Source organism: Puma concolor, chromosome B1 (genome assembly GCF_028749965.1).
Source record: "Puma concolor isolate L17-30 chromosome B1, mPumCon1.1.hap2, whole genome shotgun sequence".
Lineage (NCBI taxonomy): Eukaryota > Metazoa > Chordata > Mammalia > Carnivora > Felidae > Puma > Puma concolor.
In genome coordinates, this window is record NC_141670.1 from 97,668,426 (window position 1) to 97,683,198 (window position 14,773).

At 33.9% G+C, this 14,773-nt stretch overlaps 2 protein-coding genes across 12 annotated transcripts in view; one reads left to right on the forward strand and one right to left on the reverse strand.

The window, feature by feature from the left end:
- MFSD8 (major facilitator superfamily domain containing 8) overlaps positions 1–14,773 on the forward strand; it is a 153,156-nt gene that overhangs the window by 36,832 nt on the left and 101,551 nt on the right. The gene's annotated exons all lie outside the window — the stretch shown is intronic.
- Positions 1–14,773, reverse strand: part of ABHD18 (abhydrolase domain containing 18) — a 44,105-nt gene that overhangs the window by 11,515 nt on the left and 17,817 nt on the right. Inside the window, exons 4-8 of one of the 3 annotated variants that reach the window (XM_086704259.1) lie at positions 11,926–12,026; positions 7,558–7,636; positions 7,367–7,453; positions 5,541–5,566; positions 402–540 (exon numbers count right to left, since the gene is read on the reverse strand). In XM_086704259.1, the coding sequence (XP_086560385.1) occupies positions 402–540; positions 5,541–5,566; positions 7,367–7,453; positions 7,558–7,636; positions 11,926–12,026 (432 nt within the window). Of the gene's footprint in view, positions 1–401; positions 546–5,540; positions 5,567–7,366; positions 7,454–7,557; positions 7,637–11,925; positions 12,027–14,773 lie in introns of those variants that run through there. The other 2 variants (XM_086704260.1, XM_086704261.1) reach the window with 2 other exon arrangements.

The window sequence follows — 14,773 nt, forward strand, 5'->3', positions numbered from 1 at the left end:
TATATTCTAGAAGACAAAGGTATAACAGGTACCTCTTTATCACTGGGGACAGCAATAAGAGATAAATGAAAAGTATTTTCTACATTTGCTATCTTCAGCAATTTAACAGCAAAGTAAGTCACTTATATTTGAGATGTGAAAAGTTAAATTTTATAAAAATTAACTTTTAATACAATATTAAATTAAATTCAATACCTGAGCTATGACTATGAAGTACAATCACTGTCTATATAAATCATACAAAAAAAAATCATTATAATGGGAAAAGTTTAAAACCTGTTCCTGCTTTTGCCAAGACTAAAATTAATTCTACATCTTAAGTACATTTTTAAAATAACTACATTCTCTAGATCTTACAAACATAATCACAATTAAGTATCAGTTGAAATTAAAAGGCTTACATGTCCTCCCATGGATATTCCGGTCATTCCTAGAGGTCCATAACCCTCTCTCTCTAGCCAGTGCAAGAGAGCTGCAGATTCTAAAACAAGAGCTCCTCCCATCACAAAAAGGTCAGACACGTTTTTTAGGCTGGACCTTCTAGCCTCACAAGACAAAAGAGAAAATTATTTATGTATTTACATTTTAATATATGCAAAATTACAACAGGCAGCCAGACTTCATGTTTTTCTTTTAAAGGATCAGATAGCTAATGGAACAAACTGATGGAATTAAGAGTGCTAACATTATTCTACATATTAATCAGCTAATACTTATTTTTTTAAAAGTTATATCTGCTTTTTATTGAAATTCAATTAACTACTTTGAAGCCCAGGAAATATATTTATTTGGTAGCACTTAAACAAACTGTTAAAAAAAATTCGTGGTTGTCCCATATGAATTTACACAGGGGTAAATTATTACAATAGAACTTAAAGCATAAAAATTTTAAAAGCAATGTAAAAGAATTTAACCTAATACGAGGCTCATGTATTACCAAAATCTTAAATATGTTGCTTATTTTCAAAAAATACACAATTTATGAATATAATCAACTGGAAAATTTTTTATTTTTTAAATAGTAGTGTAATTAACATACAATGTTATATCAGTTTCGGCTGTATAACATGGTGATTTGACAGTTTTATACATTACTCAATGCTCACCATGACAACTGCAATCACCATATGTCACTATATAAATGTTATTAAAATATTGACTATATTCCCTATGCTTTACTTTTAATAATTAAAAGTTGGTTGAAAAAGTAATTTTTCATAAAAATACATGTTTTTTTATTAACTTAAATAGGGGTGTCTGGAGGGCTAAGTCAGTTGTGTGTCTCTCTTGATTTTGGCTCAGGTCATGATCCCAGGGTGGTAGGATCCACTCCAAGTATGGAGCCTACTTGGGATTCTCTCTCTCACCCCCTCCCCTGCTCTCTCTAAAATAAAAACAAAACCAATTCAACTAGAATTTTCTGTCTTTAGAAACTAATTTTACATGTAAGTACATTTCCTTATTAGAAGCATTTAAATCTTTTTAGATTCCAAACCATTCTTACATAGGCATACTTCATCTTATTGCACTTTGGATTGCACTGCATTTCTTACAAATTGAAGGTTTATGGGGTGCCTGGGTGCCTTAGTCAGTTAAGTGTCCGACTCCTGATTTCAGCTCAGGTCATGATCTCACAGTTTGTGAGACTGAGCCCTGTGTGAGCCCTGAGATTCTCTCTTTCCATCTATCTCTGCTCCCACCCCGCTTGTACACGCACGTGTACATAAATAAATGAACATTAAAAAAAGAACAAGTTGAAGGTTTATGGCAACCCTGTATCGATTAAGTCTATGGATGCTACTTTTCCAAAAGCATTTGCTAACTTCATGTCTCTGTCACAATTTAGTAATTTTCATACTATCGAGAAACCTTTTCATTGTATTTGTTATGGTGATCTGTGATGTTACTGTTGTAATTGTTCTGGGGCACCATGGAACTGCACGCATATAAAGATGGCAAATTTAATGGATAAATGTTATGTGTGTTCTGACAGCTCCACTGACCAGCTGTTCTCCACCTCTCTCCCTCTCTCCCACCTTCCTGTTCCCTAAGATATAAAAATCTTGAAAGTAGGCCAGTTGATAACCCTACAATGGCCTCTGTGTTCAAGTAAAAAGAGGAGTCACACATTTCTCACTTTAAGTCAAAAGCTAAAAATGATCAAGCTTAGTGAGGAAGGGATGTCAAAAGCGGAGATAGGCCAAAAGCTAGGCCTCTTGCAGCAAATAGTTAGCCAAGTTGTGAATGCAAAGTAAAAGTTCTTGAAGGAAATTAAAAGTGCTACTCCAGCGACCACACAAAATAGAAAGCAAAACGGTTTTCAATTTTGGAGAAGACTGGTCTGGATAGAAATCAAACCAGCCACAACATTGCCTTAAGCCAAAGCCTATTACAGAGAAAAGCCCTACCTCTCTTCAATTCTATGAAGGCTGAAAGAGGTGAAGAAGATGCAGAAGAACAGTTTGAAGCTAGAAGTTAGTTCATGTGGTTTAAGGAAGGAGGCCATCTCTATAACATAAAACTGCAAGAAGGTAAAGCAGCAACTACTGATATGGAAGCTGCAGTAAGTTATCCAGAAGATCTAGTGAAGATAACTAACAAAGGCAGCTACAAATAAACAACAGATTTTCAATGTTGAAAAACAGCATTCTGTTGGAAGAAGATGCCATCTAGGACTTTCATAGCTAGAGAAGAGATGACAATGGCTAGCTTCAAAGGAGGGGTTGACTCTCTTGTTAGGGGCTAATGCAGCTGGTGAAATATCTCCAAGGTATGCCTATTTAGTGGTAAAAAAGAATACTATCTTATTATTGAAGTGTCCAAGTTAGAATCTGTTTTCAAATTTTAGTTCATATAAAGACATACATGATTGGCCACTGGATGAAACCTTGTCGAGGTGTATAAAATTCACTTTATCAATGGTTGTTTACTGTATGTCTATGTAGGGTAATTATGCACAAAGAACTAGCAGCTGTAGGAATGCCAAGTTGTGAAAAACACATTTCTGGCCCCCAAAGAGCTTATGTCCACTGTCCTACCACATCTCCTCAGAGCTCTAAGTCAGAATTTCTCTTTATGGAAACTATGCTATCCTCTGTCAAAATAGATCATAGATGTGCTTCCTCATAAAACAGCCCATGTATCCTTACATTTGTTTCTTATTCTCATTCCAATTTTCTATTGATGATCACGTAATTCCCCTGATTATGTATTTTGGCCTCGTACAGAAGTCTGAATTATCAAACTCACTTCAGTTTGCTCTTTTAATAGAAGTTACTAATGTAGGGTTCTGGGACAGTGGTTATTTACTTTTAACAGTGGACCGAGTCTCACACTTTTGATGAAAACAAGCATAAGATGGCTTTTAAAAAGAGAGATAAAAATAAATTTACTATTTAAATTGCAAACCATCTCTTACAATGAATTATTTGAGAAAAATAAATATACTGGTGTATTATTATATTTCTTGGGTTTATGATACATGATAGGATATTTTATAGACATGATTCTCACAACAATTCTGTGTGGAAGAAATTATAGAGTATTCCCACCTTATAAATGAGGTAACAGATACTTAGACCAAGGTAATACAATTATTAAATGACAAATTACAATTGCAACCTATGTCTCTATGACTCCAAAGTCAACATCTTTCTGTTAAACCCATGCTGCCTCTAACTATAACTCAATAAACTCTTTTGGGTTTTTAACCACCAATAGAACAGAGTAAAAATGACACACTTAGTTCTGAATACAGAGCTTGGTTCCAGAGTAAGAATTCTTGAACTACTTAGCTTGGACATTAATTTTTCACATTTCACAAAGTTTATTCTAAACTATCCTTCATAGGATACAGGTTTGCTTCCAACCCACTCCAATTTCATCTATATCTCTTCCATGTCACGACCACATAGAACATGTGACCTCTAAATCTACCTCTCCAGGACTTTCCAACTCCCTACTTAACTTCTCCACCTGCAGTTCTAACAGACATCACACATTTAACACATGCAAGTCAGAACTTTTGATTTCTTACCAACAATATCCAATTTATCAATGAGTCTTATCATTTCAACTTCTAATTACCCATGAGAGCTTCTTTCCATCTCTACTGCCACTTCCTTAAAGTCACTTTTTTTTTCCTCCTGCATTACTGCTATAGCTTCCTATTTGATTTTTCTGTTGCCACACTAGCCCGACTAAGCCAAAATAAGCTTTTAATAACACAAATCAGATCATTCCTCTCCTTAAAGTCCTCCAAAGGTTTCCCACTGCACTTATAGTAAAATTCAAAGCACATGGCTCTTCATAAATCTGACCCTTGCCTACATTTCTGACCTTGTCTTATACTACTCTCCCATGCTTATATTAGGTTTTTCATTCTTCCTTCTCTGAGGCTGATCTTCCTCTGGGTTTTCACCTTGGTGGCTCCTTCTCATTATATCATGTCCTCAGATCTAACACTGCTCCAACCCTGCGCCCACCTCTATTATTCTTTACTTGGTTGCCCTGCTTTATTTTCTTCATGGCATTGATAAATATCCAAAATTACCTTATTTATTTTTATCTATCTCTCATCCTAGAATATAAGCTCTATGACAGTAAGGACCTTATCTTTTTGTTGTTATATTCCCAATGTTTTGAATCAAATATTTACTGAATGAATCAAAACCAAACATGACATAGCTTATGGAAATGCTTCATAGTTCATCATTTCTAAAAACCAAGAAGAGATTATCTTCAGATTACCTATACTATACATTGCAAGAATAAAAAGGAGTGGTGTTAATTTCACGAAGTAAGTAAATGTACTTTAAGAAGGAAAATGTTTTAACATTTCTTCAGTTACAGTTTTATAAATAAAATATATCTTCCATCAGCCTATTAAAAACTTTATTTTAAGTTTATTTTGAGAGAGAGAGAGAGCAAGCATGAGTGGAGAAAGGACAGAGAGAAAGGGAGAGAGAATCCCAAGCAGGCTCTGCACCACCAGCATGGAGCCCAAGACAGGGCTCGAAACCACAAACCATGAGATCATGACCTAAGCTGAAATCAAAAGTAGGACACTTAACCAAATAAGCCACTCAGGTGCCCCTAAAATTAAATAAAAAATTTTTTTTTAATACTTATTTTTGAGAGAGAAGAGAGAGACAGAGTGTGAGCAGGGGAGGGGCAGAGAGAGAGGGAGACACAGAATCTGAAGCAGAATCCAGGCTCTGAGCTGTCAGTACAGAGCCCCATGTGGGGCTTGAACCCACAAACTGAGATCATGACCTGAGCCGAAGTCAGATGCTCAAATGATTGAGCCACCCAGGCACCCCTAAAATTTCTTATTTATCTCTTTATCAAACATTTTAAGTGCAAAAAGCTTAAGATAAAAATTTAACTCAACATGACTACTACAGTTTTATAACAGAACTTTTCCCCAAATAACATTTGCATGTTAAACTTAGAAACGATTAACCAAAGACTAACAAAAATTTTAATACCACTGAAAATTTGGCATAAAGATTACAAAAACAAAGGTGATGTATACTTACATTTGGTCCTTGGGTTTCCTGCAGCCATTTAAGAATGTGGGTCAAAGAGAAAGTTTTAAAATAATTAAATACAGTTTGTGTCTCAAAACATATTTACTTAAGCAAAATAGTTACATTTGAACACAATTTATTACTGAAATAACTATTTTCTAATTATCTCAAATAGGCTGTTGAGGAGTTCTCAGGATTTTCAATGTGATTTTTTTCTTTTTTAAAACAGCTTTGTTGATATTGCATACCACATAATTCACTCATTTTAAGTGCACAATTTAATGTGTTTAGTATATCCAAAGGGCTGTGCAATCTTCAACTTAATTTTAAAATTAAGGTTGTTTTTTTTTTTCATTTATATGTTGACTATATAAAATCTAGAAAATACAGAAAAGTATATTAGAAGAAAAACTACTTCATGTACAGACAACCATATTAATATTTTGGTGTATGTCCAGTATTTTTTCCTTACACACAGTTTTTAATGGATTTTCTGTTTTTAGGTTTTCTGCCTATCTATGTCACACCAGAGTTTTGTATCCTATTTTTGCATTATACTTTTCATATATTACTGTAAACTTTTTAACAATAACTAACCATTAAAATTTACTGAATGTCATTTACCAGGCACTGTTCTAGACAGTATTAACTAGTTAATACTCTGAATAATCTAAGAGATTATTCCCATTTACCAATGAAAAATCTGAGGTACTAAAAGGTTAAATAACAGGTCCAAGGTCATACAGGTAGTAAATGGTAGAGCAATATACATAACCAATTGCATAATATTCTAATATTATGAACCACAAATTACTCAACCATTTTTCTATTGTGAGACATTTAAGCTATTTCTAATGCTTTACTATTATAAATAAAACTATATAAATCTCTTTTCAATCAACTTTCTCTTTTCTTTGTATTTTATCCTTAGAATAAATTTCCAAGAATCAAAATCACTGTCAAGGGACATAAGATTTTTTAATGCTCCTGATACATACAGTAGAAATGCTTTCCCCAAGGATTAAACCAATTTTCACAGCCATTAGTAATAAGAGTGCCTATTTTTTTTTTTTTTTTTTTTTTTACAATAGCCTCACAACTACTGGGTTTTATTTTTTAAATCTTTGGTAATGTTGCTTTAACTTTACATTTCTCTTATTACCAGCAACGTTGAACATTTCTTTTAAATTAAAAATTTTTTTTTACAGTTTATTTATTTTTGAGAGAGAAAGAGAGAGTACATGAATAGGGTAGGAACAAAAAGAGAGGGGAGAGAGAATCCCAAGCAGGCTCTGCAGGCTCTGTGCTGTCGGCATAGAGACCTATGTGGGGCTTGAACTCACGAATCGTGAGATCATGACCTGAGCCGAAACCAAGAGTCAGATGATTAACCAACTGAGCCACCCAGGTGCCCCGAACATTTCTTTATATCTGTGCATCAGTTTCATTTCTTCTTCTGGTAATAGTCTGACGTCATCTTGAAAGTCAAGTTAAGAACTGTTCTAAACCTCAACTGATGACTTAAATGTAAATGAATTTAAAACATGAAGGTTTCCTTAATAGCAAACATTTGACTTAATAATATTAAAATCCAGCATAAGTTTTATAAGAAAAAAGTACAATTTATCTTCATTACACAGTGGAAGCACAATCCTTAACATTGGTTGTTTAAAGGCATGAAATAATTTTTCACTTCTTTTCATTCTTGCTTCTTAAATATTTTCTGAACCGACACTAAATTTAACTGATTTAGAAAAGCTGGTTACTATCTATCATTCTTTTTGAAGACTAAATCTATAAATAAAAGAAAAGATTTCTAGGTATCACAAAAGGATATAATAAGGGTTTTCTAGCAACAAAGAAGCCATTCGGGCTTCTTTAATCATAGGACGAGCCATTAGTGTTCGTCGTCTCCAGTAATGCTAAGGAAAGAAAAGATGACATACTTAAAGAATGTAATAACCACATCTGTGTTACAAAGAGTATGTTAACAAATTAGGGATTAAGGCGTCATAGAAAGTCTTACATGATCTCCTGTTCCAGCAAGATGAATGCATACAGGTTTATATTTGCTGTTCCACTCCTTAGGAACAATAAGTTGGAACCTATTTAAAATAAAACACATAAGTAGAATTCTCTTTAGAAGATTTTCAATACAAACTTTTCAATTTGTAAATAATTAAATTATTTGGGAGAAGAGATCATTCAGAATTTTGACATTCAAATTATGATGAATAATTCATGTTTGCATAAAGGCAAATAAGATATTATAAATTTGCTATATTAGGATATTATATTAGGATATTAAAATATGCAGTACAATATAAACACAGAATTCATTATAATCATTTTTACCTTATTCAGTATCACTTTATAAATGCATAATGAAATTTTCTTATTTTGTTGAGACATCAATATATATGAGTAAGTCTTAGAAACAACAACTCTCTACATAGCTCTGCTTTTTCTCCTTGCAGGAATAATGCTTGGTTGTACAAGCTGTTGATGTATCAGTAAAATACTTTACGTTATCTCTTTTGCTTTCCAACTTGGAGAAAAAGCAATCCATGCCAGATGCCAAAAAACAAAAAACAAAAAACAAAAAACAGTTTTCCCTATGTGTCATCTTCTTATTGTAGTAATTTGCTTTTCATTTAATGTTTTTTCCCTATAGGACTTTTACTTTAATTGTGGTAAAATACACGTAACATAAAATTTACCATTTTAACTATATTTAAGTTGTACAATTCAGCAGCATTAAGTACATTTACATTGTTGGGGTGACACCTGGGTGGCTCAGTTAAGCTTCCGACTCTTGGTTTTGGCTGAAGTCATGATCTCATGGTTCGTGGGCTTGAGTCCCACATCAGGCTCTGCACTGCCAGCATAAAGCCTGCTTGGGATTCTCTCTCTCATCCTCTTTCTCTGCCCCTCCCCCACTCACTCTCTCAAAATTAATAAACTCAAAAAAATTTTTTTAAAAAGCATATTTACAGTGTCATGCAACAATCACCACCATTCATCTTCAGAACTTTATCTTCCTAAACTGGTTTACTTGCCTTTTTTATTTCCTTAGCAATTGGTATTTTAGAATTATTATCTAGTATAATACTGCATTCTGTCAACTCAAGGTTTGACCTTAGGTAGCTGCATTCTCAGGCAACATAAACCTCAATTTTGAGCTTATTTTGCTTGTGCAGGGGACAATATCACTAGTTATCTATTATCAATAAATTGTTGAATACAGAATACACACAAGTACATTAGGAGGGTTCAGTGGTTCTTTCTGTTTTGTGCTCATGGGAACTAACTCTTAATTTTTAATCTCTTCATCAAAACTGCCAATGTTAACAACTCTGCTTCATTTTGCATTCTCAGAACTGTCCTGCTTCTTGATATTTTGATGATTTGGGGTAAATAAAAACATTTAAAAATGCTTTCTGTGAAATGCTGGACATCTCTGCTATTATTTTTTTCCTTCTGTTTCATAGCATTCCATGTAGAGACTTCATTATTGAAGAATAGCTTTAAATTAATAAGAATATTTTATTACAGTAATAACTGACCACTCATCTAATAGAGGCTCACTAATTAGTCTGTCTGCTCATATTACAGTACCTTCTCACAAGAGTATTTTCCAGTGCCCGTGATAAATAGGTAGAGTTCATGTGAGCTCCTCAGCTACAGTTGATTGGGCCTGGGGTAGTACAAATTAGGGCAGTACAGATTTGTTCTTTTGGTAGTCTATAATTAGGACAGACTCCAGATTCTGTTGAGCTTTCAACATGAAGGCTCTGTGGAGCTGTGGTAGCTATTTTTTGTCACTGCATGAGAAGCAGAGAAAGATAAACTACCCACAGAGAAATGGCATGGGTCATAAAGCAGGGATAAGAGACCAGGAAGCATACAGGAAAGGGAGGTAGGGAAAGTATCTATATAGATCTTAATGGCTTCCCATTTTCAGCTTCCAAAATCTCTTTTTAAATACTGAGATAATTGACATATATTATTAGTTTCAGGTATATAATTTAATGATTTGATATATGTATGTATTGTGAAATGATCATCACAATAGTTAGCATCCATTACCACACATAGCTACAAAAATCCTTTTTCTTGTGATAAGAACTTTTAAGATCTACTGTCTTAGCAATTTTCAAATATACAATACAGTATTAACTACAGTCACCATGCTGTACATTATATCCTCAAGACTTATTTTATAACAAAGTTTGTACCTTTTGACCGCTTTCACCCAATTCACCCAGCCCCCACTCCCAACTCTGGCAACTACCAGTCTGTTCTTTGTATCTCTGAGTTCCAAGTTGTTGTCATCGTTGTTTTAGATTCCACATATAAGTGAGAACATATGGTATCTGTCCTTGTCTGACTTATTTCACTTAGCATAATGTTCTCAAGGTCCATGTAGTTGCAAATGGGAGAATTTCCTTTTTTGTTGCTGTTGTTATTTAATTTACTTTGAAAAGAGAGGATGGAGGGGTAGAGAGAGAGGGAGAGGGAGAGAGAGAATCCCAAGAAGGCTCTGTGCTGTCAGTGCAGAGCCCAACATGGGGCTCAATCCCACCCACCACGAGATCATGACCTGAGCCAAAATCAAGAGTCAGACACTCAACCGTTCAACCAACTGAGCCATGCACGTGCCCCTGGAGAATTTCCTTCTTTCTTATGTCTGAATAATACTGCACTCCTTTTATATACCACTTCCTTATCCTTTCATCCACTGGTGGACATTTAGGTTGGATCCATGTCTTGGCTATTGTAAATAATGCTGCAATGAACACGGGGGTGCAGATATTTTCTCAAATCAATGTTCTTGTTTCCCTCAAATATATACCCAGAAGTGGAGTTGCTGGATCATATATGGTAGTTCTATTTTTAATTAAAAAAAAAAAAATTTTAATGTTTATTTTCTTGAGAGAGAGACAGAGTACAAGCGGGGGAGAAGCAGAGAGAGAGGGAGCCGAAGTAGGCTCCAGGCTCTGAGCTGTTAGCATAGAGCCCGATGTGGGGCTCAAACTCATGAACTGTGAGATCACAACCTGAGGCAAAGTAGGATGCTTAACTGACTGAGCCACCCAGGTGCCCCGCCCTGTGTATTTTAAAAGAATGTGTATTCAGATGCTGTTGGATATAATATTTTGTGAATATCTAGGTTAAGTCCACTTGATCTAATGGGTAGTTTGAGTCCAATGTTTTCTTACTGATTTTCTGTCTGGATCATCTATCCATTGCTGCAAGTCAGGTATTAAAGCTCCCTACTGTTATTCTATTGCTGCCTTCAAGTTTGTTAATTTTTTTAAATATATATTTAGCTCCTATATTGGGTACATAAATATTTACAAATGTTATATCCTCTTGTTAGAATGATCCCTTTATCATTATATAATGACCTTCTTTACCCCTTATCCAGTATTTGTTCTTAATGTTTATTTTTGAGAAAGAGGGAGGGAGGGGCAGAGAGAGGGGGGAACAGAGAATCTGAAGCAGGCTCTGTGCTGACAGCAGACAGCTCGATTCAGGGCTCAAACTCATGAACCATTAGATCATGACCTGAACCAAAGTCAGATGCTTAACTGACTGAGCCACCCAGGTGCCCCTCCAATCTTTGTCTTTTTTGTATGATATAATATAGCTATCTTTATTTTCTTTTGACTTTCATTTGCATGGAATATCTTTTTCCATACCTTTACTTTCAGTCTATGTATGTCCTTCATCTGAAGTGAATCTTTTTTTTCTTAAACAGTTTTCTTTTAAAGCTTATTTATTTAAGTAATCTTTACACTCAATGTGGGGCTCGAACTCACAAACCCGAGATCAAGAGTTGAATGATCTTCCAACTGAGCCAGCTAGGTGCCCTGGAAGTGAGTCTTTTATAGGCAGCACATACTTGAGTCCTGTTTTTTCTTTTTTTCAATCCATTCAGCCAGTCTAAGTCTTTTGATTAGAGAATTCAGTTGGTTTACATTTAAAGTGATTATTGACCGTTATAAATTTATTATTGCCATTTTGTTTATTGTTTTCTGACTGTTGTGTTATTCTTTTTATTATTTTATTATTCTTTTGTTCCTTTCTTCTTTTTGTCTCTTTGTGATTTGATGATTTTCTGTAGTGGAATGCTTAGATTTCTTTCTCTTTGTCTTTTGTTTATCTAATAGGTTTTATCTTTGTGGTTCCATTAGGCTTATATAAATTACCTTATTTATAACAGTCTCCTTTCTATAGTTTTATTCTGCTTCACCCCACGTTTACCGGGAGCAATGCTAAATAATTACTGCAATTAATGCTAACCAATTAAAAATAGTATGCCATTGATATTATAATTGTAAGTAAAAAATAATTTACTACTTTAAACTTTCTGAATAAAAATTCTTACCTTGCTATAACGGATTCAATTGGCATTATATCAGGCACATAGTGGGCCATGGGGGAAACAAAGTGTCCATCTAGGATCTTACAGTCTGACTGCTCTTCAATCTAAAAGAAAAGCAAGACCAAAATGTATACATACATATAGACTAAGGTCTATCATGCATGTTTTAATATAAAAAAGTTCCATTCAATTAAAAATTTTTTCACTGACTACCATGTATTCTTTTGCCCCAGTCAGTTTTCTGAAGGCATGGCTCCTCACACACATTTCTTTTCCTTTTACATCCTTTACTACAGGCTAGTTGGAAAAGTAAACTATAAATAAACTGCATTTGTACAAAAGCATGAAATAAGTCAATAAAATACTAGTTGGAAGAATTCAAAAATATCAAAGTAAACATAAGAACAATTTACAAAGAAACTGTAAAAATAATTTACCACAATTAAATAAGGGTTGACTTGATGTTTAAGCAATCCATTGAGACAATGAGTCATGTAAACATTAAATAAGGAGAAATGTATATTTATATTTATAGCAAAGGCATTTGCTAATGTCTGACACCTAAACTTTCCCTTCATCAGTTATTTTTTATAAATAAAAAATCTTTATCAGGTCAGTAGTCAAAATTAAATTAGCAGTAAAGCACCACATATTTTCATTAAAATTGTAAGCAAAAAATTTTATCTGTGGATACCATATATAACCATCTTATTTTAAAACAAAAATTCTAGCCAGTAATGTCTTATTAAATAATCCACATTTTGTTTTGCATGTGACTTAAAATGCTACTTTATCATGAAGTAAGTTTTAATAAGTTATAACATTATTTTCAATCCTTTATTGGGTTTTATAAGTCTATCTTTTTTCCCCCCACTCGTTTAAAAGGTTTTTTTTTGGTTTTTGGCTTCCAAGTTTTTATTTAAATTCTAGCTAGTTAACATACAGTGCAATATTAGTTTCAGATGTAGAATTTAGTGGTTCATCACTTAACATCAAATACCCAGTGCACATCACAGCAAGTGCCCTCCTTAATCCCCATCACCTGTTTAACCCATTCCTCCATCTGCCTCCCCTCTGGTAGCCATCAATTTGTTTTCTATAGTTAAGAGTCTGTTTCTTGGTTTGCCTCCCTCTCTCTCTTTTTTCCCCTTTGGTTCATTTGTTTCTTAAATTCCACATATGAGTGAAATCACACAGTATTTTTTTCACTGAGCTTAATACTAACTCCATCCACGTCATTGCGAATGGCAAGATTTCATTCTTTTTTTATGGTTGAGTAATATTCCATTGTGTGTGTGTGTGTGTGTGTGTGTGTGTGTGTGTGTGTGTACACTACATCATCTTCATCCATTCATCAGGTGATGGCCACTTGGGCTGTCTCCATAATCTGGCTATTGTAGATAATGCTTATTAGCCTACCTTTCATTTATACTAATATCATGCTGTTTGATCATGCTGCAGCTTTATAATATCTATTGACAAATGACTGAAGTAGGTTTTCCTTATCACTCTTCTTTTTTAGGTGTTCCTGATCTGATTGTACTTTCATGATTCTTCCCAAAATAATTTTAAGATCATTTTATAGACTTCAGTTCTAAATTGAGTATTTTAATTAGGATTGCACTGCATTTTTTGAAAATGGTAAGGAGACCTGATGTGTACAATATGAATTTATATGATTTAGAATAATAAATTATTTGATAAAGGAGGCAGCACAGATTAATGTGAAAGGGAGTAATAATCCCACAAATAGTGTTGGGACAAATGGCAACTTGGTAAGAAAAAAAAGCAATTTAGAACCATAAGTAATATAGACTTAAAAATTAAACCAGCTATAACTCAACAATAAAAAGATGACTAACCCGGTTAAAAATAGGCAATGATTTCATAGATGTCTCCAAAGAAGACATACAAATGGCCACTAAGCACATGAAAAGATGCTCAACATCACAGTTATAAGGGAAAGGCATATTGAAAACCACCCACTAGGATGGCTATTTAATACAAATAGTGTGAATGTGGACAAACTGGAACTATTATACACTACTGGTGGGAAAAGTAAAATGGTGCACTTTGGAAAACAGTTCTTAGTTCGTCAAAAAGTTAAGCACAGAATTACCATATGACCCAGAAATTCCACTACTAGATTAATATCAAAAAAATTCAAAACATATATACACAAAATCACTTGAACATGAATGTTCACAGCCTTATTGATAATAGTCAAAGAGCAGAAACAATCCATATGTTCATTAGCTGATAAATGGATAAACAAAATGTCACATATCTATACAATGGAATATTATTTAGCAATAAAAAAGAAGGTAATGTTACATAACATGGATGAACCAAGAAATTTTTGCTAAGTGAAATAAGCCAGACACAAAGACCTCATATTATATGATTCCATTTATATGAAAAGTCTAGAATAGGTCCATTGAGATAGCAGATTAGTGGCTGCTAACAGGTGGGAGGCTGGGGAAGTAGGAAGTAACAGCTAATGGGTACATAGTTTCTTTTTGAGGAGATAAAAATGTTCTGGAATTAGGTAATGATAGTGGTGATGTTTGCACATCTTAGGAAGAATAATAAAAAACAACAACACTTAACTGCACACCTTAAAAAAGGTGAATTTCATGGCAGGTGAATTTTACCTCAATTTTTAAAAACCAAAAGAGACAGTAATGGGAACAATAGGGGAAGAGGAAGGGATGCATCCCCAAATCTTAACAGTAATTTTTCCTTGGGATACAAATAGAATTAAGCAGTGGAAAGTGACAGAAAGTTAGCTTTTTGATTTTTTACTTGGTATGCTTTTAATTTGTTTGTTTTAAGCCTGTGATTTTTAATA